This window comes from Fundulus heteroclitus, unplaced genomic scaffold (assembly GCF_011125445.2).
Source record: "Fundulus heteroclitus isolate FHET01 unplaced genomic scaffold, MU-UCD_Fhet_4.1 scaffold_92, whole genome shotgun sequence".
Taxonomy (NCBI): domain Eukaryota; kingdom Metazoa; phylum Chordata; class Actinopteri; order Cyprinodontiformes; family Fundulidae; genus Fundulus; species Fundulus heteroclitus.
This window is the reverse complement of record NW_023397384.1, coordinates 842,524-864,813: the sequence shown is the minus strand read 5'-3', so window position 1 is coordinate 864,813 and position 22,290 is coordinate 842,524. Positions and strand designations below refer to the sequence as shown.

General features: G+C 40.8%; 2 protein-coding genes across 4 annotated transcripts; both read right to left on the bottom strand.

Annotated features, from left to right (window-relative positions):
- Nucleotides 1–1,910: 1,910 nt before the first annotated feature.
- LOC118562435 (pancreatic secretory granule membrane major glycoprotein GP2-like) lies at nucleotides 1,911–4,464 on the bottom strand. The gene is made up of 4 exons (XM_036134810.1): nucleotides 4,268–4,464; nucleotides 4,018–4,177; nucleotides 2,062–2,137; nucleotides 1,911–1,972 (listed from the first exon to the last, which is right to left on the bottom strand). The coding sequence occupies exons 1-4, from the start codon at nucleotides 4,462–4,464 to the stop codon at nucleotides 1,962–1,964; spliced, it is 444 nt and encodes a 147-aa protein (XP_035990703.1). The 3' UTR covers nucleotides 1,911–1,961.
- A 7,510-nt stretch (nucleotides 4,465–11,974) lies between these two features.
- slc26a11 (solute carrier family 26 member 11) lies at nucleotides 11,975–22,285 on the bottom strand. Of its 3 annotated transcripts, none has more exons than XM_036134837.1 (16): nucleotides 22,145–22,285; nucleotides 21,928–21,989; nucleotides 21,610–21,800; nucleotides 21,303–21,516; nucleotides 19,668–19,860; nucleotides 19,361–19,446; nucleotides 17,355–17,571; nucleotides 17,080–17,258; nucleotides 16,919–16,991; nucleotides 15,164–15,275; nucleotides 15,030–15,085; nucleotides 14,740–14,880; nucleotides 14,530–14,657; nucleotides 12,858–12,957; nucleotides 12,643–12,776; nucleotides 11,975–12,550 (listed from the first exon to the last, which is right to left on the bottom strand). In XM_036134837.1, the coding sequence occupies exons 4-16, from the start codon at nucleotides 21,504–21,506 to the stop codon at nucleotides 12,443–12,445; spliced, it is 1,731 nt and encodes a 576-aa protein (XP_035990730.1). In that variant the 5' UTR covers nucleotides 21,507–21,516; nucleotides 21,610–21,800; nucleotides 21,928–21,989; nucleotides 22,145–22,285; the 3' UTR covers nucleotides 11,975–12,442. The 3 variants fall into 3 exon arrangements, with proteins under 3 accessions (XP_035990730.1, XP_021164925.2, XP_012705441.2); XM_021309250.2 differs by having other exon boundaries at nucleotides 21,610–21,774; XM_012849987.3 differs by lacking the exon at nucleotides 21,928–21,989 and having other exon boundaries at nucleotides 21,610–21,774.
- Nucleotides 22,286–22,290: the final 5 nt, after the last annotated feature.

The window sequence follows — 22,290 nt, the reverse complement described above, 5'->3', positions numbered from 1 at the left end:
TCGAGTATCATGAACCTAAACAAGTATACGTCTTCAACATCCTCAGCTGACAAAATCAAAAAACACACCATTTTCCACCTGTTCCAAGAATCTAGGGTGTAATCCACGAAGTGTGTCCCATCAGGACAGGACGGGTCCCCTTTTCCCTGCCTTACCGTCAATTTTATTTTATCAATAGCTCAATAATACAAGTATGTTCTAGTAATATAAGGACTTTATGCTCATATCCGACTTTATTCTTGTACTTTACTCTTAAAAACCTAATATTATGATTTTTTGTAACCCACCCTCACAATTGTAAAAGGGCAATTGTAGAGTGAGTCAACCACCAGTAATTCAGATCATCTCACAACCCCCACTATAGAGATTCCCAAAGTGAATCTCTATAGTTCCAAAGAAGCATGAGGAAGGGGAAAAAGGGGGATTTAAGTGACTTTTAATGAGGTTGTTGATGCCAGTTAGGCTGGTCTAAGTGTTTCACCTGTCCCCATACTGATGGGAACATTTTAAGGAAGTGGCAATTGTGTGGAAATGTTAGAAGAAAATGTAGCTTGTTTTCTAAATTTGGCGAAGATTTATATGATATAATAAAATGATGACATTCTTAGTGATGAATGTCCCAACTTCTTACAAGTTGATGGCAGCATAAAAGACCTCATGACCAGCAGGTGGCGTCAGAGGCCAATAATTCAACATCACCTCCTGCACAAAACAAACAAGTATGCAAATAAAATCATTTTGAGGGGGAGTTGGTGCAACAACAACAAAAAGTGATAAAGCTGATCATTTTAAACAAGCTGCCATTTAACAAAATAGTGATAATTATGATCTATTACTCAATCTCTGCAGAAAATAAACAATTTGTACATTTTCAAAGAACATTGATCATAAACAGGCTCAGTACCCAATTTATACTTTTCCACCTTTAGTTTCTTAAACAAAGATAAATGCCTTTTACAAAAATGTACCTGGCCTTCCTTAATTTCTCCATCTAGTAAACTTGTTTATACAACTACTGTACACATAATAACTTTTATTTGTTTTTTTCCTCTTACAATACAGTAGGTCTTTTCTTGTAATGTTTAATCCTATGTCATCACACTCATCATTGCATTCCTCAAGTCACAAAAAGGTTTTCCTGTCTGGCAGTGTAGGATTAAAAATTGCTGTCTTAGTGCCAAAGAGAGCCCAACAGATTTACTTTCATTAGTGGAGCATTACTGCTTTCGCAATTGTGCTCCGCTTGATATATATGCAAACTTTATTAGATATTATTCTAAGATATTATTCTAATTGTGTCTAAGGGCAGATACAATTTCACGTTCAGTGGTCCAACACCCAACCTGAAAAGAAGACAAACAGAATACCAGGTACACAGTCACATTCACACAAACCCAAAACTGAAAGATGTTTAGTTATTTGTCATGACACATGCTGTTGGGGAACTGTATAAAATTTTAACCAATTTATTTAAAAAAAAGTTCCAAAACCAAATTTATTTAGAGTAGAAAATATAAATTTCCAATTAACTCTATCAAATTCCTTTTCTACATTTAAAGACAATATATTGGATTCAGTGTTTTTACTACAGGAATAATCTGTTAAATTAAGTAATCTGCTTGCATTTATTGATGACTGCCTTCCTTACATAAAACCTGTTTGATCAGGGTGTATTATGAGAGGAGTTACTTGTTAGTTTTCCATTAGACGCAGAGAAAAAGAAACATGTGAGCAGGTTTATATTTATTCTCTTCTTATTAGTAAACATGTTTACATTTTATCTCAAAGAAAACATCAAGTTTGGGTATGATTGAGGAGTAACGCCATACATTGTTGGATCATTATTCAGTGCAATTCCATCTTTTATTATTTAGTATTAAACCATTCGGTCCAAATGATTATTTTTGGTTGGATTATTTTACAGATGTTTCATGTTTCCTGGATGACAGCTTGCTATTCATTCATTTGCTCCCTGCAGATAAACAGAAACAAGAAGGGAAGAAACATGATCACTGAATTCTTGTTATTGATTATATTAAAATACCTAAAAATCATCCTTACAGACTATTGGCCCAGTGGTGATGGGCTTCAGCGCAGAAAAGCTGGAGGCAGAACGCAACGTTCTGCTTCGACAAACCTGTGGAAAGTGAAAAATTCATGAGATTTCTGTATTCAGTCATTACTCGTAAAATACAGAGATGCAATAAAGTACTTAGAGATAAGTCTATAACTATTCACATTCCTGTCAAATTGAGATAATGTATTAATAATGTATTTTCAGGCAATCAAGAAGTTTCTGGGGGAAAAATTATGACACAGGCATCTTTCAAAATATAATAAAACACAGTAAGAAGATTATCAATTTGGAAAGAAATTAAAAAATAATTTCTGCTTATATTTTAAATAAAAATGGCATGTTGAAAGTTATTTGTACCTTTATTAATAATGACTGGGAAAATGTTTTATTGGGGAGCCTTATGGGGGCTCAGGGAACCAGAGTGGCAGTCGAACCAGAAATCTTGCAGCCTCACCACACATGATGTTCTGCATCACATCATGAATTAATTTTATCCCTCCTCCTAACAAATAAAACTCAGCAGGGCTAACACTACTATAGTAAAGGTGATTGGTATGCAGCTGGGTTTATTTTCAGGTTAACCAATCAGTTGTTAGGGTTTATTTACTAAGACATAAAAGCACTGTACAACAAAAGTCATGTATGATTTTACCATATTTTTGATACATTTTTTTAATTCCCTAATCTCATAACTAGATTGCAAGCAAGCGCCAGCAAGGAGCGTGGGCTAATTGGGACCATGCATCCGCCCGGAAGATCACCTGAACAGAACTGTGGAAGTATGAACCAGCAAGACTTAAGTTCCTGATTCAGTCGGTGTATGATGTCCTTCCAAATCCATCTAACCCTTATACCTGGGGCCTTGCAGAAGCACCAACATGTCCACTGTGCCCGGCTCATGGTTCCCTCGAGCACATCCTGAGCTGCTGCCCTAAAGCGCTGGGAGAGGGAAGGTACACATGGCGCCATAACCAGGTGTTGATGGCAGTAGCAGACATCATCGGCACCGGAATCCAGGAGTCAAAGCACCAGTCTCCTTTGAGGCACAAGATCTTCTTTGTCAAGGCAGGGGAGAAACCTCAGGGACCAGGTAAGGGCACAACTGGACTGCTAGCCATGGCTCGGGATTGGCAGTTGCATGTGGACCTCGGAAGGCAGTTAAAGTTCCAAGAGCACATTGTGAGGACGTCACTGAGGCCAGATCTGGTCTTAACATCTGACTCGACAAAGCAAGTTGTGTTACTGGAGCTTACAGTCCCCCGGGAGGACAGGATGGAGGAGGCTCACGAAAGGAAAAAGGCCAAATATCTTGAGCTGATTGAGGCATGCAGAGGCCATGGATGGAGGGCCCGCTGTGAGCCAATAGAAGTGGGCTGCAGAGGCTTTCTTAGTCAAACTGTGCATTGGGCATTCAGGCTCCTTGGTATCAGAGGGTTGCTTGAGAGAAGAGCCACCAGAAAAATCAATGAGACTGCTGAAAGAGCCTAAAGGTGGCTGTGGATCAAGAGGGGAGATGCATGGAGTAGTGCGCTGCTTGAACATAAACTGGGGCCTGATCAACCCCGGTTGGGTCGCCCAGACGAGGGTGTCTGAAGATCAAAGACCCGAAACACCCTATGACCATGGGTCCTTCACTGATGATGTGTTCAAGCTGCACCGTCTAGGTGTTTCAAAATCTATCTAGATAAAGCAAAACACTGAGACGACCTTAAAGATGTATAGAAATGATCTGACACTCATGTCTGTAAATGTTAAATAAGTGATTTTTTAGAAGTTATATAATGCGCTTGGGTTGTGGGTGAGAGGCCGTCTAAAATGATATTGTCCCACACCAGGGCAAGAAGATTCACCCACATCTTCACCCAGAAGATGTGGGTGAGATCAAAAGATAAAAAAAAAAAAAATCTATCAGGGGTCTGACTAATTTAACTGTAACTCACTGGAACACAGTTGGAGCTTCTCTTGTCACACAGGCTGAGGCTACAGTGAAGATAAATATCTCCATAATCCTCCCCCAGGAGGAACAACAGAGCAGTGAAGCGAGCTTGGAGAGAGGAGCCACTTTGAACCACTGATACCTGCCGGCGGTCTGTGGGACATCTATGAGGGAGAACAGGGGGAAAACATGGAGGTTTTAACCTATCACTTTATGGGAAAGAGTATTTGCTGAGGCTGAGGATGTCCACATACTTGTTCTCAATCAGGGGGTACCGTATGGGGTCTTCAGGGTTGGATGTGTGTGTGGCGAAGCAGTGCTCCAGAACAACTGCCAAGTTTGAGTCCATATCCTCCACAGAAACGCCGACATACAACGGCGAGCCCACTGGCAGGGTTACCTGGCCTGCTGGGTAGGTCTCAGTATAGCCGGAGTCCCGGAATAAAGACATGGAGGCTCGAGCTTTTGCACCTGTACCTGAAATACCACGTTTCCACCTGTTAAGGAAATGTGTGTCTTTATTAAGCAATTCAATAATTTCTTTGCTAAGATTTGTATTCATTCTAATTTTGTATTATTCCAGATTGGGGTGGGGGGGGGGGGGGGGGGGGGGGGGGGGGGGGTGTGTGTTGGGGGGTCAATGACATGTTTGTATCACATGTGTGAATCTCAGATGATGCAGAGGAGATCTGTTAAATTATCAAGGTTTGGGATTTGCTTGGATCAATGGGTAAAAGCAGGTGAAAATTAATTTTATCAGTTGCATAATATATATTATAATGATTGTTTTAAGAGATACTTGCAGATCCTCCCAGTTGATATAGGTGGCATCTAACATATCACGTTTGTGGCAAGAATGTTAGGGCTACATCAAACTAAGAGGGCGACTTACTCTAAAGTTGGTCTTAAAGCCACATTCAGACTGGTGTCGGTGTCCAAGGGATAGGAACAGGAGAATGGAAACTTCTTGGGAAGAAGGAAGGAGTCATCGTTTGCTGAGTAGATGAATAAATTGTTGCCATAGATAACATGTGTACCATTGGTCTGAAAGACAGAAAATTAATTTATCACATCAGCTTCAGAGTGTACCATAGGCAGCGTTGGTTCTAGATATGTTGAATAATTTGTCTACCAGTTCCTGATATATCTTTGTGAACAGTAATTTAAATAATACTCCAATTTTTTTGTTTTAATTTCATCCACATTTCTGAAAGTAGCAATAAAAATACTATGTAGAGGTGGGATGGAGTAAGAATGGATATTGAATGGATCCATATGTTATGAATGTGTGTCTCTGATTTCTTTTAAATATTTTTACCTATAGAAGCAAGAACTGATGAGAGGTTTAAACTCCAGCTTTTCTAACTTCCTGTAGCAATTAGCTGTGCTGCTGTGCTAAGATCATATAGTTTTTTTTCAACCTCCATAACACTTCTACAGATACCAAATTGTTTTTTAGCAACGCTATTTGTAAAAACGTAAACATTCGTTGTTGCAGCTTAGTTAAACTTGCTATTGTATTTCTTGCTGATAAGTACCCTGGCATAGTCACTTTTCAGAACCTCCTGGCTATGAACCGGGAACTTCCTGGATTTCATATTAATGCTGCTGGAGAACCCAATATTCAGCCAGACACAGAGCCTTGTTATTAAAATTTATTGTAGAATGTGAATAGTGGCAGACGAGGCAGGCAGGAAGTAATGGGCAGAAGACCAGAGGATTCGGGAGGGGTGAATGACAGAACCAAACTGACCAGGGGTTGCAGGCAGTGACAGGCCAGACAAGTGAAGAAGGCAGGAGCTGATCAGAACAGGTGATGTGGACTAAGGAACCACCAGAATGAGTGGCTGGAACTCACAGAGAAACATGCAGACTTATACAGCAATAAGACACAGGCAACTTTCAACAGAAGAGTCCAGCTGGCAGAGCAAACAGGAACTGGTAGAGGCAGAGCACATGACAAAATACAGGACGTTCTGGCAAGGAGGAGTTGACAGAGGCAGTTATATAAAGACAGGGGAACAGGTGAATAAAGTTGGCAGTTATTACTGGCAGCAGGTGGATCTGATCAAGAGCAGAGTGGTGGCTCAGGAGTGGAGAGAGCTGATAGGATGTTGGCTGAGAGGTGAAGGCTGATTCAAGAAAAGTCCAAAACAAACAAACGAAAATGTAAATCATAGCAGGATCGATCGATCCATCCATCCATCCATCCATCCATCCATCCATCCATCCATCCATCCATCCATCCATCCATCCATCCATCCATCCATCCATCCATCCATCCATCCATTTTCTTCTGCTTATCCAGGGTCGAGTCATGGGGGTAGCAGCCTCAATAGGGAGGCCCAGACTTCCGTTTCCCCAGCCACTTGGGCCAGCTGAGAGACATAGTCCCTCCAGCGTGTCCTGGGTCTTCCCCTGGGCCTCCTCCCGGTGGGACGTGCCCAGAACACCTCACCAGGGAGGCGTCCAGGAGGCATCCTGACCAGATGCCCGAGCCACCTCAACTGGCTCCTCTCGATATGGAGAAGCAGCAGCTTTGCTCTGAGTCCTCCCCGGATGACCGAGCTTCTTACCCTATCTGTAAGGGAGAGCCCAGACCCCCTACGACATAAACAAATTTCGGCCGCTTGTATCCGCGATCTTGTTCTTTTGGTCACGACCCAAAGCTCGTGACCATAGATGAGGGTGGGAACATAGATCGACCGGAAAATCGAGAGCTTTGCCTTTTGGCTCAGCTCTCTCTTCACCACAACGGATCGGTACAGCGCCCGCTTCACAGCAGACGCTGCACCAATCCACCTGTCGATCTCCCGCTCCATTTTTACCTCAGTTGTGAACAAGACCCCGAGGTACTTAAACACCTCCACTTGGGGCAGGACATCCTCCCCGACCTGGAGTAGGCACTCTACCCTTTTAGAGCCTTTAGCAGAAATTGTCCTAAATTTTCCTGTATTCCTTAAAATGCAACCTAAAATGTTTGGCTCAGAAAAATAAACAGTAGGTTCCAGAAGATACCTGGTAAGTTATAGATAGTATCCAGTAAGTTTAAGTTCCTCAACCCTGGTAAGTTAGCCATCACTAAGCGCAAGACATAATGCCATCAACGTTTTCCTGATTCAGGCATTGCTTTGTTGATTTGCCAACAAAAATGTTTTTTGAGGTTTATATTTTATGTGGCATAAAGAACCACTGTATCGAAGTAAAACACACAATACATTTAATGCAAAATGTACAGGGCAAAAGTCAATGAAGAGTGATTGATTTGCTGGCCAGTTCCATTAAGGTTTCATGAGTAATTTTGTTCTTGTCCTAGAACAGAAAAAGAACCGTATATGTGTAACAATATTACACATACACTGGCTACTGATTAATTGGGGTCTTGGCAGGATCGTCTCAAAGTGCGACTATGTTTAAATAAGATTCCAACACTACAGCAAAAAATAAAAGATTTTACCGTCATTATATTTCCACAGGAACCAGCTCGAGCCGCTACCTCGTACGACACAAAATCCCCTTGAACTTTGAAGCTTGAGCAGTTGCGATCAGCAAAGTGGCCAGAGAATGGGTCTAAGCCAGAGCCCTGCATACTATTCAGATTTAGTCCTACTCGGAGTTTATCTCGGTCACAGTTAAGTTTTAAAGGAGGCTGTTTGACTTCTGAAAAACAGAGGAAAAATAATACAGCATTGATTAATAAGAAGGTTTGATCACACTGTTGAATTTGTTACCAAGAGGACAATAGATTACTACAATAAAACCTATTGCTTAGCTACCCAAATATGTTGAAAATGAAGCATTACCATTACCTGTACAATATGCAAGATTACATGCTGATGGCTCTTTTAGTTTGTAGACATAGTAGTTTCCATGGCAGAGTTTGACATAGATGGTGTGTGTTTGGAAAAAACAGCAGGAGTCGGACCAGGAATTGCATACATTGCGACTTACAATTTCATCCGACAGCACTGGATGAGGTTCTTTGATCCACAAGGGAGCCTGTGTTCCACACCGGTTGACAGCAATGCACCTCTCTGGAATTTGAGCACTTTTTGCTCCCAAAAACATTCGATACCAGCCCTGCCAGTCAATGGCTCGGTCACAATGAAAAACTGATACGGTGTTGTTTATTGAACGCCAATCATCGTCCACTACAGAGTAATGCTCACAGGGATCCTCACATCTGGTATTGCCACCCGTTTGGATGCAGTCCATGCCTGAAGGACATATTGCATCTCCACAGTTAAACTGGACTGGCTGGGAGGAGAGGTCTGAGCTGCTGCTAGAGAAACGAAGCAGGCATTCATAGGACCCTGGTCTGTTGGAGCAAATCTGATGTGCTGGGCATGGTGACCTCTGCTGAGAGCATTCATCAACGTCCACACAGCCCAAGTCTGGTGACCACTGATAACCCTGGTGACAGCAGGAAGAGTTGTTGCAGAGCTTTCTATCATAACACGACAGACCATCACCCACGAAACCATCCCTACAAGCACAAGAGAAGGTCCTGGTCATGAAAGAATCGCCTCTATCTCTTGGCTCCAAGCAGTTGGCTTCATGATGGCAAGAATCGCAGCTGGTAACAAGTGTTGCTGCAAAAAAAAAAAAGGCAGCTGGGTTAGATGCACTATTATAACATTTTCCTGCTAGACTCCTATTTTAATTAAACTTTCATTTGCTGGCTGTATGTGCCTTTAACCAAATATGATAAGGAGCAAGATTTTACCTGAACTGTTCGGTGTGAATATTTGCAAAGGTATGAGGAGAAGAACTACCCAATGAACCTCCATTATGGACCAAATGCACTGCTCCAATTTGCTAAGAAAAGAGAAGGAGATTTGTTAACCATACGCACGGTGGTCGGAAGCAGAAATTTTTAATTTTGCTTCCCTTTGTATCCTACTTAACCTGGTGAATGAGGCAAATGTTAAAGCTTGTGCAGTAAATGTGAGAATTTATAGCTCTATATCTGTGTACAAAGGACAAGTCAAAGTGAGGGTGGGGACAAGGCAATAACTGGACAACAACAGTCCTGATTTATTTGATGTTAAGTGTTAATTATTGATAAAAGAAGTAGACTCAGACCAATAAAAAATGTTTATGCCTCAATATTTACTTTAATCTCTTTCACTTTCGGAATACGGAGGGCAATAACTTTCTTATCTGATGCTCCACCACAGCTCCAAGACCAGTGTGTCTAGATCGGTACAGTTTGGTGCCACTCCCTCAGCAGATATCTAGATGCAATACAGGCATATATATCTGTATATATATATATATATATATATATATATATATATATATATATATATATATATATATATATATAAGATAAGATAAGATAAGATAGGTTTATTGATCTCACATTGGAGAAATTCACATGTCACATCGGTTCAGTAATCAGTAATCAGAAGAAGAAGAAGAAGAAGGTTCCAAAGTAGGACAAGGTGCATCAGGTATATACAGTGTGTCCCGTTTATACAGTGGATCAAAAAGAAGTAGATAATAAAATAAAGATAAAAATACAAATAGAAATAAGGTAGAGGATGTCTTACGTACATTCACGGTGACTTATATACATATGTATTGACACATATTCAGGTGTAATATATATATATATATATATATATATATATATATATATATATATATATATATATATATATATATAGATAGATAGATAGATAGATAGATAGATAGATAGATATAGATAGATATATAGATATATTTGGTATCACCCCCCGTACCTTCACGTCTGTGTCATTCAGTCACTGTGTCATTCGGTCACTGTTTGGATGTCCCACTTTAGGGGAAGCTGTAGCTTCGGGACGGATGGGTTTAACTTTAACTGGTATATAGAGTGGTTTAACTACAGTGTATTTGGTTGAAACACGAGACCAAACTCTCACTACTCCACCACCATGCTTGACAACCAGTAGGAAGTGTTCAAACCAATATGGTGTGTTGGGTTTTCATTAAGTTAATTTAAGTGCAACTTAACAAATCTAAGCTGTGCTGCCAGACATTTTTAGAGAGAGAGGCTTTGCTCTATTTTAACAAGCAACACCTGATCAGTAATTCTTAATTTTCTGTTGTAATTATTACCATCTAATACGTCAGGGGAGGCCTGTAGAATCGCTCTTGGTGCACTTTGGCTTCCTAAGATTTCTCTTTACAAATGTTTTGATGTTGCTTCTCCGAAGTTGTTGCTGACATCCGTCCTTTCTTGGCATTGTTGTAACTACTTTGCCTGGTTAAGAACATTTTATTGACTGCTTTTGGAAATATTTACAAGGAAGAAAATAATTTACCTGGTGATTTATCACCAACAGTTTATTGGTTTGTAATTGTTTTATCATGTTTTTTTTTTTCTTCACTGTGCAACTTGTGGTTCCTGCTGAACTCAAAGTCCTCTAGTTAAAGGTAATTGTTTGACTCAGGGTTCTGTTCTGTGGTCATTACTATAAAGATCCCAACCTTTTTGGCACAACATCACCTACTTTCAAGATGCAAGGACAGGGATGAAGAGCTGGTGGAGTGAAGACTGCAGCAACACTTAAAAGTACTGAGAAACTTCATCAACGGACCAACGTGTTTCGGCTTGTGGCTATTGTTAGGGTGAGAGCAGCTCCTTTAGTGCCAGATTTTGACATCCTGTCTGTAAAAAGGAGCGCTACCGCAAGTCATTCATTCCTGCTGCTACCAGATTATACAATGCTGCACTATAACTGTAACCATAACTTTAATAACTAATGTGCAATAACTAATGTGCAATTCCATTTAATACTCTGTGCAATAATCCTGAAAAAAGTGACTTCTGCTGCTATTACACCTGAATATGTGTCAATATATATGTATATAAGTCACCGTGAATGTACATAAGACATCCTCTACCTTATTTCTATTTGTATTTTTATCTTTATTTTATTATGTACTTCTTTTGGATCCACTGTATAAACGAGGACACACTGTATATACCTGATGCACCTTGTCCTACTTGGAACCCTCTTCTTCTTCTGATTACTGATTACTGAGCCGATGTGACGTGAATTTCTCCAATGTGAGATCAATAAAACCTATCTTATCTTATTATCTAATGTTTGCACAAGAGCAAAAGAGTGCTGTGACAGTGGATTTGTCCTTTTATTTTCGCTTTAAGATCATTAAACTCAGTGTTTAGACACTAATTTTATTTATTAAGGAAAAAAGCTATCCAAACCACACTGGGCCTATTAGAAACAATAATTGCTCCCTATACATAATAACCAATTGTAGCATCCATCGCAGCAACGACTGCCCTTTAGTGTTTGGGTAACTGCCTACGAGTTTTTTACATCGCTGTGGAGGGATTTTGATCCGCTCTTCTTTGCTGAATTAATTAAACTGACATACATTAAAAGCTTTTTTTTTTCTTGAGCCATTCATAGGTGGACGTCCTGGTGTACTTCAGCTCATTGTCCTGCAGTAAAACCCTAATGTGCTTGGGTCTGTAAATGTTTAGGGCTACTGGAAATTGAGTCTTTATGCTACAGAAAATACCGAATAGTAAAAACTGTTTAGTTGCTCACTCCGTTTAGAATGTTCTCCATCAACTCGAAAACTGATAGACTCACAGGCCTTTCTAAATGTTTATCCTCATAGAGAGAAAAATAAATGATATATGCTCATGTTAAAAAGTTTGTGAATTATAAAGATGCAAAGGTAAGATTTTTCTTTTAATTCACGTTAGACAAAACATTACGGCTACTGAGCTCAATCTGTACGAAAATGTGCATGAAATTGAAAAAAAATGTTGAATGAGCATGCTTCATTGCCCCTCTATGAGAACATTTAAACTTAATAAAAAATAGAGTTCTTTGTTGTGAAAATCCATATCTGTATAGAAACCTGGATGTGTAATCCTTTTACATTTGTGATGAACTAACAAATGCAGGGATTCAATCAAAGCTGGGAAGACGTGCTTGAGAATAAAGTGTTTTAATTGATAAAAGCTCCTGTGTAAATATGGCAATCACAATCAAAGACTTTTTTTTATATTTTTCCACTTTGACAGAAAGTCTTTATCCACATAAATAAAATCAATAACTTTCTATGATATTTGTTTTTATCAATTATTAAAACACCTTATTAGTTTCTCTTGAAGCCTTTCTTTTTTTATACATATATATATTCTAAAAACCTAATTTAGTTGATGGTAGAAAACGGGAAAAAAATGTATTATACATATTTATACAAAGTTTAAAATACTATAACAAACAACCTCCTGGCAAACAAAGTGGAATGGTCATTTAGTGACAGAATACAGGTGAAAACACATTTTAATAGTTCTTCAGTGTTGCTTCAGCAACAGAAGTCTCTTCAAATGTCAGCACGCATGTTTTCTGCAAACGCTAATAATCCCAGAGCAGCTGCTTCCGTCAGTTCGGGTTTTAGTCGCTGAGAAGGCTCACTGACTCCATCTGCAGCGCCTCATCCAGGCTGTCGGTGTATCTGAAGCCCTCCAGATCAGCCGCAAGAAGAACCTTCAGAACGGAGGGCTGAACCAGTGAAAAGAGGCAAAAGGGAGATAAATATGAATATTTCCTCCATTAGTTCCTAGTTAGAGACTGAAAGGACTGACGGGCTCCACCTGCAATCCTGAAAATATCAGCTTCACTGTTCTCAGTTTGAACTGCCTCAGCAGGTCCCTCAGCTCGCTGATCACCGTGTAGTCTATGATGCTCACATGGTGGCAGTCCAACACCACAGACCTCGGAGGACAGGCTGGAGGAGAGAAGGTGAAGACAGTAAATGAAGGACAAGGAGCTGAAGTAATCATGTAATACCAGATGAAGTACTCCTTACTCTGCAGGGCCTGGGTGTGAATGATGTGGCTGAGATGCTCCACTGCAGGGAAACTGAGCCCACTGCTCAGCTCCATCACCAACACACCGTGATCAGACACCTACGCATGAAACCACACATGGTCCATGAATAAAAAACAACCATCACAGTGCTCTGAAAAAGTACACGGCCCCTTGCAGATTTCTTCTCTTACCTTCATGTCACACTTATTTTTTTTTTCAGCTTGAACACATTTTAGTATCAAAGACAATCAGAATTAATCATAAAAGTCATGATAAATTAATTTCAAGGGGGAAAAAACCCTAACCAAAACCAACCTGGTGAATCATGAATAAACTGTGATTAACAAAATGTTTTGGACATCACTCTCCATCACTCTCCTGATTGCTGTCCTACAACCAGTCCTTTAAAAGGAACCTGTCTGACAACATGAAGTAGGCTAAATGGTCTCATAAAAACCCACACATCCTGCCCTGATCTGAATAAATTCAAGAAAAAAATGGAAAATGTAAGTTACTGACAGTTATCGGTTTCTCAAAGGTTAAAATGTCTAAGGATACAGGAGTCTAGTGAACCACAGTGAGAGGCATCATCTACAAATAGAGGAACATGGAAGAGTGGTGAACCTTCCCAGGGTTAGTCATCTGACCAAAATCACTCCAAGAACACATCAACGACTCATCCAAGAGGTCCCAGGATAACATCAGCATCAGTACAGCCCTCAGTACAGACCAGAGTTCATAACTCAACAGTAAGAACACGACTGGGCAAAACTTGCAACTACAGGAACGTTCCGAGGCTAAAACTACAACATTTTTCAGAAAATCTCCGAAATTGTGGGACAAAAGTGAAAAATGTTTAAATGTGTGCGTACCGTTACATCAGGTGTAAATGGTTAATAGCATTTTATCAAGTCCTGAGGACCCCAAAGCACTTTACACTACATTCACTCTGACATTCATACCCTGATGGTGGTGAGCTACATTTGTAGCCACAGGCTACTGCCGGCACACAGAAGCGACGCTGCCCTACGTTGGCGCCATCGGGCCCTCTGAGGACCGGCCAGCAGGGAAAGCGGATGAAGTGTCTGGCCCAAGGACGGAATGACTGAGATGGTCAGAGTGGGGCTTTGAACCGGCGGGTTACATTTCTGAAATGTTGTTAGTGTAAAACTAACAACATTTCAGAAAAAGAATCATAAAGACGGTGAAACGTGGTGGTGGTGGCGTGATGATCTGAGCCTGCTTTGCTCCTTCAGGACCTGAAGCCTAAGGGAATTTGAGTTATGTCGCAGGAACATGATCAAAAGTACACAAGTTCACCTCTGAATGGCTGAAAAAACAAAACCAGTTACTAAGTTTAGGGAGCAAAGACTTTTTCACAAAGGACCAGGTTGGTTTAGATAGTTTTTTCCCCCCTTTATAAATAAAATCATCATTTGAAAACAGCATTTTATATTTACACTGGACAGTAAGTCCATCGCATTCATGAAAGAAGAGCATGATCTTCATATCTGACCGATTAAGATGTTAGCAGAGAAAACTAACTGAACCCAGACCAAATGATAATTTTTATAAGTGTTATAGCTTCTATAAATTGTGTCATTTAATTAAAGACAGTGGATAACCCAAATATTGGTTTTAAAAGCATCTTAACGATAACAAAGATGCACCTTTATCTTGGGTCTGGCCGTGGTGTACAGCAGCAGGGCTCCAGAGACGGCTACACCTCCGATGATGCCGTACTGCACCTCCCAGAAACTCAACAGCAACGTGACGAGGAAAGGAAGCAGGTCCAGCCCTGTCGATGACAAAACATAGCACAGTTAAAACGGACAGAAACGTGTGAGTTAGACCTCAGGAAAAAAAAAAATCGTACTTACTACGTATCCTCCACATGCTTATCACCACACGGTAATCAACCATAGGAGCCACCGCGCAGATGATGACAGCGGCTAGAGAAGCTTTAGGGATGTAGTAGAAAGCGGGCATGAGGAAGGCCAACGACAGCAGCACAATCACACCTGCAGACGCACAAAGGAGAACAACACAAACACAACATTAGTGTACTAGTTCTGGGGTTTGAGTTACACTAGAAATGTGTAATAACCCAGACTGCCACAAGAGGGCAGAAGAGTTAAAGTATATATAAAAAAGGAAGATCAAACCCTACTGGTGATGATGCCACCAGCTGGGGTGCAAACCCCGGTCTGAGAGTTCACTGCTGTCCTAGTTGGGAAGAAAAAAAAAAGACGATGATAGATATATACGTGGAAACAATTAAGTTAATGTTTTAGAAACACGAACCGTCCGAAGCTGCCAGTGACGGGGTACGCCGACACGAAGGAGCCCATGATGTTGGTTACGCCTATGGCCAGCAGCTCCTGGTTGGCATCAATCCTGTAGTTGTTCTGACTGGCTGATCAGAGGAGGGAAGTTTAAATTTAGCTTTCAGTTAAATGGCAAACACTAATTACAGCTGAACTGTGCCTGACACACACAGTATCAATATATAATGGATGAAGGAAAGTAGCTTCTTGCTCAAACTTGTCCAGATCCACAGTCAGGGCAGTGATTAAACAACTAGGAGCGCAAACCAAATGGGTCTGGAAAGGGAACCAAGTTTATTGTGGCACCACGCACAGCCAGTTAAAGAGATCGTCAACGCTCACAAATACAGAACTCAGAATCAGAACCAGATATACTTTAATAATCCCAGAGGGAAATTACTGAAGACTGAGTCTTCATAACAATTTTTAGAAGTTATCTACATGCTGATGATTGACTGAGGCAGAAAATAATATTTTCTGTTTTAACATCACAAACAAACAGGAGGGGTTTGCTGTACTCTACAGGGACTTTGACTGGGAACCATGCGATTTGGTCAGATGCGACTAAGATTGAGCTTCTCAATGAAACAAACAATCCTGGAGGGTCTGGGAAAAAAAATAAAGTAGGAACATGCAAGAAAACAGGTAGTGGCCACTTTTAATCATGGTGGAGAATCTGTGATGCTGTGGGCCTGTTGCTCTTCTGAGGTTTGGGAACTTTGCTGGAGTGAATGGCACCATGAACACTTTGAAATAGCATTACATTTTAAACAAGAATCCGGTGAGGAGAAACTGAAGATGGGAGGTCAGGGGCCAGGTTAATGAGCCAAAACGTGATCAGTTCACAACAGTGTTGTAGTACTCGAGTCCGAGACTCGAACCCGAGTCCGAGTCATTAGCTAAATTTAGAGACTTGTGATTTGACTTGGACTTGAGCACTGATGACTCGAACTCCTACATTCAGATCATTCTGACTCGGAAATTGAGAAAAAGACTCAACTTTTTTTTACATCATTAGGCTACAATTTTAATATGTCATTAGAATATTATTTGGTGTATGATTTTATCTAAATTTATCTAAATTATTAGTGCAATGTGGTGGAGTGTGGATTTATTTTTTAGTTAAAAAACATGTAGGCTATGCTTACTTTAGTGCGGAACTTGGACTCGACTTGATCAATAGTGACTCGACTCGGATTTCTTTTTAATGATTTGGACTTGACTCGGACTTGAACACTGGAGACTCGAACCTGGACTCGGACTCGAGGCATAGTGACTTGACTACAACACTGGTTCACAATCAACAATCTTCCATGGAAATATTAGTCCCAAGATCTGAACATTTCAGTATAGAAAATCTGTAGAGAATGGAAAAAAGGTATAGGGGTGGTCCAAGGGCTCTGGACGATCTAGAGAAAAAAATCTCTCTCTCTCTCTCTCTCTTCTTGCTCCAACATTGTGAAATTTCATCTGAAAAAAAAAATCGGTGTGTGGCAATAATTATGCAATCATAAATCGTGTCTAAAAATAATTCTTAAATTAAGCTTTTCCCCCTCCTTTGAATACATGTGTTCCAAGTAAATGTCGGTTTGTGGTGTCAGATTAGGGGTCTGCAATGAATGATTATTTCATTTAAAGGCTTTTTCACACATTTATATCACAGGTTGCCAATATTCTTGGCTGGAGCTGAACACCGTGATCTGTAGAACAATATAGTAAGATCAGAATTTACCAAAGGCTTTGGCAATGGCGATGCTCTCCAGCAGACCCATGAGAGGAATCACGGCCAGTCCTCCTCCAAAGTCCTGCAGCAAAGAGGGGGGACTGGTCAGCCACGTGTCAGATAAATATTTGGGGAAGTGAAAGTGATAACTTCTTCTTTCTGCTTCGGACCTCTATAATCTCTGTAAAAGAGACGACGGTCCCGTTGGACGTGGTGTCGGAGGTGGGCGGCGGGCTGAATGGCGGGAGGCCTTGAGCAGTGTGCCCAGTGACGGTGAACACAGGATGTCCGCAAGCATCCCAGGAATACGCCACGAGGGTCGCAGCCACGACCACCAAGGCATTACGCACTGATCGGGACATGGAGGGGAAACAGCACACGTTTAGAAATAAAACAAACCAGGGTTTTTTTTTTTTTTTTCTGCCAACATGAGACCGGTACTGACTGGTCGCGACGGCCCACACTAGTTTCCTGGCGAATCGGGAGTAGACTGATCCGTGGTCAGAGCCCAGGCGTGACTTCATGATCATCAGTGTGATCAGCAGAGCGAGACAAAGCAGGCCCAGGACCACGTCGCCCACTCTGGCCTCTGGGATCTTCAGGAAGGTGTAGTAAACCTCCAGGAAGAACTGATGGGGAACATCCTGGATTCCCAGAATATTCTGCAAACAGGAAGCCGTTTTAACCGCTGACATCACGAGCAGAACAGGCAAACAAGAGGAGCTGGATCCAGTTCAGCGGCATCGTAAACCCCACCATCAAACGTCTCGATTAGGCTGAAATGTCCTGTTCTACTCTCTGTAGAACAAACACCAAGATCTTATAACTACAGCCATCACAAAATATAACAAATATACATCTTTAACCCCTTGAGTGCTAGTTCTAGCAATAAAAGATATTTTGTCCACCCCATAGTCAATTTAAAGTGCATACAGAAATATCCACACCTAATGGCAAACAATAAAACCTTTATTTTGGAAGAGATTTTTAAAATACAAGTGATTAGTATAGAAACACTAATCCACCTGCAATAGTAGTCTATTCAATAAAAATATTTTGAATGCTCTAATTAGGTTAAAATGCATATGAAAGATTTACAGGAGCAATAAGCGAAATTTCATTATTTTAGATAGAAAGAACTAAAAAAATGTTTTGTGAAGAACTAAAGGTATCTTAGATGGACTATGGTTAAACACCACATGCCATTAAAATCCTCGCATATGCGTACGTGAACAGCTGCCATTTGGGGCTTAACCCCTCCCCGGCCATAAAATGCCACCGCCATGTGCAAAATGGAGGAGAGCACGCCCATCGGATCTAAACGTTCTCTTGCTAACAGCATTAAAAAGTTATGAGTTACTTACTTCTTCACTAGACATGTTTCTCTGAAAGGTGGTGCTGCTTTGCTGTGTTTTTATTCTTTGCCAATAGGCTCATAGGAGCCGATGGGTAAGAAGGGGAAATGGCTGCCGAGGTAAAGATGTAGCACATCTTGTTTTGGTCTACGGACAGTGCTCAGGCTCCCCCTAGTGGTGAAATATCACTTATTGCTCCTTTAAGAAATACAATGGGAATAAAAATTTGCCACAGAATGCACAGGCGTTGAAGAATTTCACCCTATCTACACCAACAGAACTAAAGGTAATATTCGAAAAAACACGTCCAAGGACCCAGGAGGGCATAAGCTGTCAGGTTTCCACCAGCAAGAAGAAACCCGTTGGCTGCTGCAGATATAGACACCAACCTTCAGCAACGTAAGCAAAGTTACAACGTAACTTGTTGATCTTGTTTAGTGACAAGTTGTCCAACATTTTGTTCTGCTCTTGTTTGTGGTTATGAAATATGTGAACCTCTAGTTCAGATAACCAAAGATTGTGCTTTCTCAGTCTGATCCTGATTGTGAGAACGCCGTATGGAAGCTTTAGATGCACACGTGTGGCGCCATCAGAGTCCCCTTCCTTCTTATGGAAGGCAGAGACTATTTAAGCAGGATGATGCCAAAAAAACACTTTCTGAATACTGCTGCTTCCTGGCAGACTGGCTGTGTAGTGAAAAAAGGTCAGCAGCTAACCGGCTCTACTTCTAGACATGTCACGCACTGTTATCTGTGCAAACACATGAAGTAAAAGGTCAAAAATAGGTCCCAAGCTCAGATCATATAGGTTTAAAAAAACGACAACAACAACAACAAAAAAACTTATATCTTGAAAATATTCTTAAAATTCAACAGGTTAATTTTGCATTCTGTTCAAACAAATGCTAAATAATTCTCCAATTATGTGGATTGTATGCAACTACTGGGATCACCTTGCATGCAGGGAGGTGGTTGCTGTTTCACTGGATATTTGTGTGTGTATGTGTGTGTGTGTGTGTGTGTGTGTGTGTGTGTGTGTGTGTGTGTGTGTGTGTGTGTGTGTGTGTGTGTGTGTGTGTGTGTGTGTGTAACCTCACTTTGACCTGGCCAAAGCCGATGGTTACTGCAGCAGCGCAGGTGAAGCCTTTTATCACAGGGTAGGAGATGAAGTCCAGCAGGAAGCCTGAGAAAAACAAGCAGAACAACGAATGAATGATTTACAGAAGAGGCGGGGAGACTGCATCTTTGCAGCTTCACAGACAGAGAAGTTGAAAAGAGGATTTGAGTTCATCAAACGTGCAATAGAATCAGCTCAGCACAAATTGTCTTTGGTAGGACTAAAAACTGTAACTTGAAGTTTTAACCGCAGCATTGCAGTGAGGCCTTGGCAGCAGCGTCTCTCACCCAGTCTGAGCAACGCCATCGCTGCCTGGATGACTCCGCAGAGGAGGCTGAGCAGGACGGCTCGGTCAGGCTGTCCACCCACCACAGAGAAACACAGGAGGGACATGATGGCGGTGGGACCCAGTGTCACGTCCTTAGACGTCCCCAGGAAGGTGTAGATGAACCCCCCCATGAAGGCAGAGTAGAGTCCATACTGTGACAGAAACGATCTTGTTGAGGGTTGTTGTGATTAATCCTCATTAATAAGATAAGTTGATGTAATTTTACTTTACATACACGTATTTGCTTGCTTGACTCTTATTCATATTTGCTATATTCTCAATCATTCTCCCCATAATAAAGTGCATTGCAAAAGTATTCCTACCCTTTAATTTGTTCACATTTTGTCACGTTACAACCACAAACTTTAGCATATTTTATAGGTGTTCTATATGATAGATCAACAAAAAGTAGCACATAATTATTGGGGGGGGGGGGGGGGGGGGGGGGAATCACCAGCTTTATAATGATCTGATATTATATTGATTTGTTTGGATGATGATACGATATTTGCAGATATCACAAAGTCTGCTAGGATTTTCGATCGATATGATGCGGCATTAGCTGCCCATCAAGCATTATTATTTACATCAACATTAACTCACAAAAAAAATTATATTATTTGACCATTTTATTTATAAGCAGGCATTTAAATCTAAAACAACATTATTCTAATTTATTATTACTATTATTATTATTAATAATAATAATATTTAATAATAATAATAGCTCATCTCTTCACTTTACCCTCATGCCTTGTGAATTACAAACACCTTAAAAATGACAATGTGGGTCGATATTTTCATTTTGAATCAAAATTAAAATTTTAAATTAAACGATTAATTGTATTGTTAACCATGTAATTGATATATTGACGTGGATGGATATATATTGCTACACCCCCAATAAGTATCATGTTAAATGAAAATCACAGAATCAGAATGTTTTACAAAAAAAGTTTGATGAGCCTTTATATTGTATTCTATATGCCTTTAACACACCCTATATAAAATCCAGTGAAAGCAGTTGCCAAAAGTTGCCAGATTCATATGTAGAGTCAATCTGTGTGTAATTATATCTCAGTAAAATATGCAAAGGCTTGTTAGAACAAACAGTTGTTAGTGAGCAAACAGCATTATGAAGCCCAAGGAGTAATGCGCATATCCCTGAGAACACATTCCCCACTGTGAAACATGACGGTGGCAGCATCATGTTGTGGGACTGCTTTTCTTCAGCAGGGGAAAAAAAAAAAGCTGGGCCGAGTGTTTGGAGAGCAAAGTGAGAGGTTCACCTTCCAGTAGGACGACCACCCTAAACATCCAGCAACGATGGAGATGTTTTGATCAAAACATGGTCTAGTCAAAGTCCAGACCTATATCTAAATGAGAAGATGTGGCAAGACTTGAAAAAAAATGTTGCTCACAGATGCAGTCCATCCAACCTGCCTCAGTTTGAGCTACGTCATAAGGAAGAGTTTGGGTGTTAATACTTTAGCAAGGGACTGTACGCCCCACATTAGAATAAACATGTTCCAAATCTGCAGAAAAAAAGAAAAACACGCTCAGTAAAAATGTTTGACTTAACCCAGGCACTCACTTGCACAGGAAGTCCAGCTACTTCAGCGTAAGCGAGAGCCTGCGGTACAGTGGTCAGGCCTACAGTGAGTCCCGCCAGCAGGTCCATCTGCAGGTACCTCAGCTTGTACTTGGGTAACCAGGAGAGAATGGGCAGCCAGGACGTCAGGGTGCTGTAAGACCAGCAGCGCCTTGACGGCTCTCTACCCAGCAGGGGCCGGTCCATCCTCAAAAACCTCGGAGGTAAAGAGAAGAACGAAGAATACATTTAAAAAAATGTAATTACATAGCATCTTTAAAAAAATATATGTGTGACTTTAAGTACTTACAATGCGTTCAGGGTTTATCCCGCAAAGATCATCCGCTTTGGCTCCTTTGGTTTTGCCCTTCTTGCTGTGATTCCCAGCATTCAGGAAAACACAACAGACCTGCTCCAAAGGGATGCATGTGTCTGCGCTCTGTGTGAGTTACTTTAAATCAAGAAGACACCTTATCTTCAGAAGAAAAAGAAACAAACAAACTAAAAAAAAAAAAAAAACGAAATAAATACAAGTCAGCTTCCTCCAACACATCAGCTATGCTGCTCAGGTGTGTGACTTCTGACAATCATACGATGATCATGTGACAGGCAGGTAGTTTGCATGTACCTGAACATCCTGAATGCTGCCTGTCGTAAAGCCAGACAGGTTCCTGTTAGGGTTGCTTATCTCTAAAGATATGCGAGCAGACAAAATGCCTGAGCTCAAAATGCAGTTAATCTCATAATAATCCTGCTATAACACGTAAACAAAACAATAAACTGTTTAAATCGAACATAACAAGGAGGCAGAAAATATTAAAATAGGCCAAATTAGAACAAAGCACCTTGTCCTGGTCGTAGTTCTCCTCCAGGCATCTCTTTACCGGCCAGGCTGTGATTTTTCGGCTCTACTTCTGTTAAATAATAGCCGTTTAAAAAAAAAAAACACCACTTCCCCAAAACCTGTCTGCGAGACGCTACTCCTGGCTCC

What these genes read in the sequence shown, in the direction of transcription:
- LOC118562435 (XM_036134810.1), bottom strand. Translation starts at nt 4,464, where the DNA reads ATGTCTTTATTCCGGGACTCCGGCTATACTGAGACCTACCCAGCAGGC. An exon ending in TACCCCCTGATTGAGAACAA is followed by an intron (nt 4,178 to 4,267) that starts GTATGTGGACAT and finishes TCTCCCTCATAG; the next exon opens with ATGTCCCACAGACCGCCGGC. An exon ending in GAAGCTCCAACTGTGTTCCA is followed by an intron (nt 2,138 to 4,017) that starts GTGAGTTACAGT and finishes CACTTTCCACAG; the next exon opens with GTTTGTCGAAGCAGAACGTT.
- slc26a11 (XM_036134837.1), bottom strand. Translation starts at nt 21,506, where the DNA reads ATGGACCGGCCCCTGCTGGGTAGAGAGCCGTCAAGGCGCTGCTGGTCT. An exon ending in GATGGCGTTGCTCAGACTGG is followed by an intron (nt 19,447 to 19,667) that starts GTGAGAGACGCT and finishes TGTTTTTCTCAG; the next exon opens with GCTTCCTGCTGGACTTCATC. An exon ending in AGTGTGGGCCGTCGCGACCA is followed by an intron (nt 17,259 to 17,354) that starts GTCAGTACCGGT and finishes TGTCCCGATCAG; the next exon opens with TGCGTAATGCCTTGGTGGTC.